The sequence below is a fragment of the Austrofundulus limnaeus genome, unplaced genomic scaffold, assembly GCF_001266775.1.
Source record: "Austrofundulus limnaeus strain Quisiro unplaced genomic scaffold, Austrofundulus_limnaeus-1.0 Scaffold2, whole genome shotgun sequence".
Lineage (NCBI taxonomy): Eukaryota > Metazoa > Chordata > Actinopteri > Cyprinodontiformes > Rivulidae > Austrofundulus > Austrofundulus limnaeus.
In genome coordinates, this window is record NW_013952404.1 from 5,261,193 (window position 1) to 5,262,370 (window position 1,178).

The following is a 1,178-nucleotide window of genomic DNA, read 5'->3' on the forward strand; positions in this document are numbered from 1 at the left end:
CTGGTGAAAATTTCGTGTCATTAGCACCTCTAGTAATATATTTACTGAGAAAAATGTTGACGTGTTCAATACTTATTTTACCCGCTGTATGTATCATTATAAGGCTCTAAACAYAAACAGCGCTTTTGTTCTTATCTGAAAGAACAAGATTTCCGTTTTATCTGTTTTGCTGCTGATGTGATACATTCTGTTTGTTTTCTTGTGTCCTGGACAGTATGTCAGCCCCCGTATCTGCTGGAGAATGGCGGTTTCACATGCCACCCCTCCCCGTGCCGAAGACTTTCTCACAGCACCGTGATTGAGTATTTCTGCGATGAAGGTTATATTCTGAAGGGAGACTATAAATACCTTACCTGTCAGTATGGGGAGTGGGACAGCCAAGTGAAGCTGAGCTGTGTCATGGAGCAAGGTAGATCAGAYGATATATTTGATGCATTATTATAAAGTTGAGTAGAAATAATTTACAATTCCTGTGTCTCAAAGACCACAATCTAGCTTTGCCTCTGGGGATGCCAGCTCTGTCCATAGTTGCTTCCACAGCTTCCTCGGTGGCTCTCATCCTGCTCCTGGTGGTGCTGTTTGTGCTCCTGCAGCCTAAACTCAAGTCCTTTCATCGGTGAGTCTTCTGTGTGAGTTTCAGTTTTGGAGTCGCTGTTTAAGGCAGGGGTGTCACACTCAATTTCACCGAGGGCCAGATCAATACTATGGTTACTCTCAAAGGGCCAGTTGTAATAAATTTCTACGTTTCGTATTTAACTTGGGCTAAACAAGAAGCGTCACGTTCAACATGTTGTTGCTACAGCTGAGCACCACTAACRAATGATAACTGAGCTCTACGTGGTATTTCCTGCATGGAAACAAGATTTTAGCACTTCCTCTTATAAACACTGAAAAGTGCTGTGTATGACTGAATAAGTATGACAGAAACAGTGTTGTACCACAAAGTGATACTTGAGTAAAAGTAAAAGTATCTTACCAAAAATTTACTTTGGTAAAAGTTAAAGTCTCCTTTAGGAATATTACTTGAGTAAAAGTACAAGTATGTTACCAAAAACTTACTTTGGTAAAAGTTAAAGTCTCCTTTAGGAATATTACTTGAGTAAAAGTCTTAAAATATCTGATATTTTTGTACTTAAGTATTAAAAGTAAAAGTATTGATTTGAAATGAGCAGTTAGAT

General features: G+C 39.0%; 1 protein-coding gene across 1 annotated transcript in view; it reads left to right on the plus strand.

Annotated features, from left to right (window-relative positions):
* LOC106520209 (sushi domain-containing protein 4) overlaps positions 1-1,178 on the plus strand; it is an 8,923-nt gene that overhangs the window by 3,842 nt on the left and 3,903 nt on the right. The window contains exons 8-9 of the mRNA XM_014012176.1: positions 215-409; positions 484-616. Coding sequence (XP_013867630.1) covers positions 215-409; positions 484-616 — 328 coding nt within the window. The remainder of the gene's footprint in view (positions 1-214; positions 410-483; positions 617-1,178) is intronic.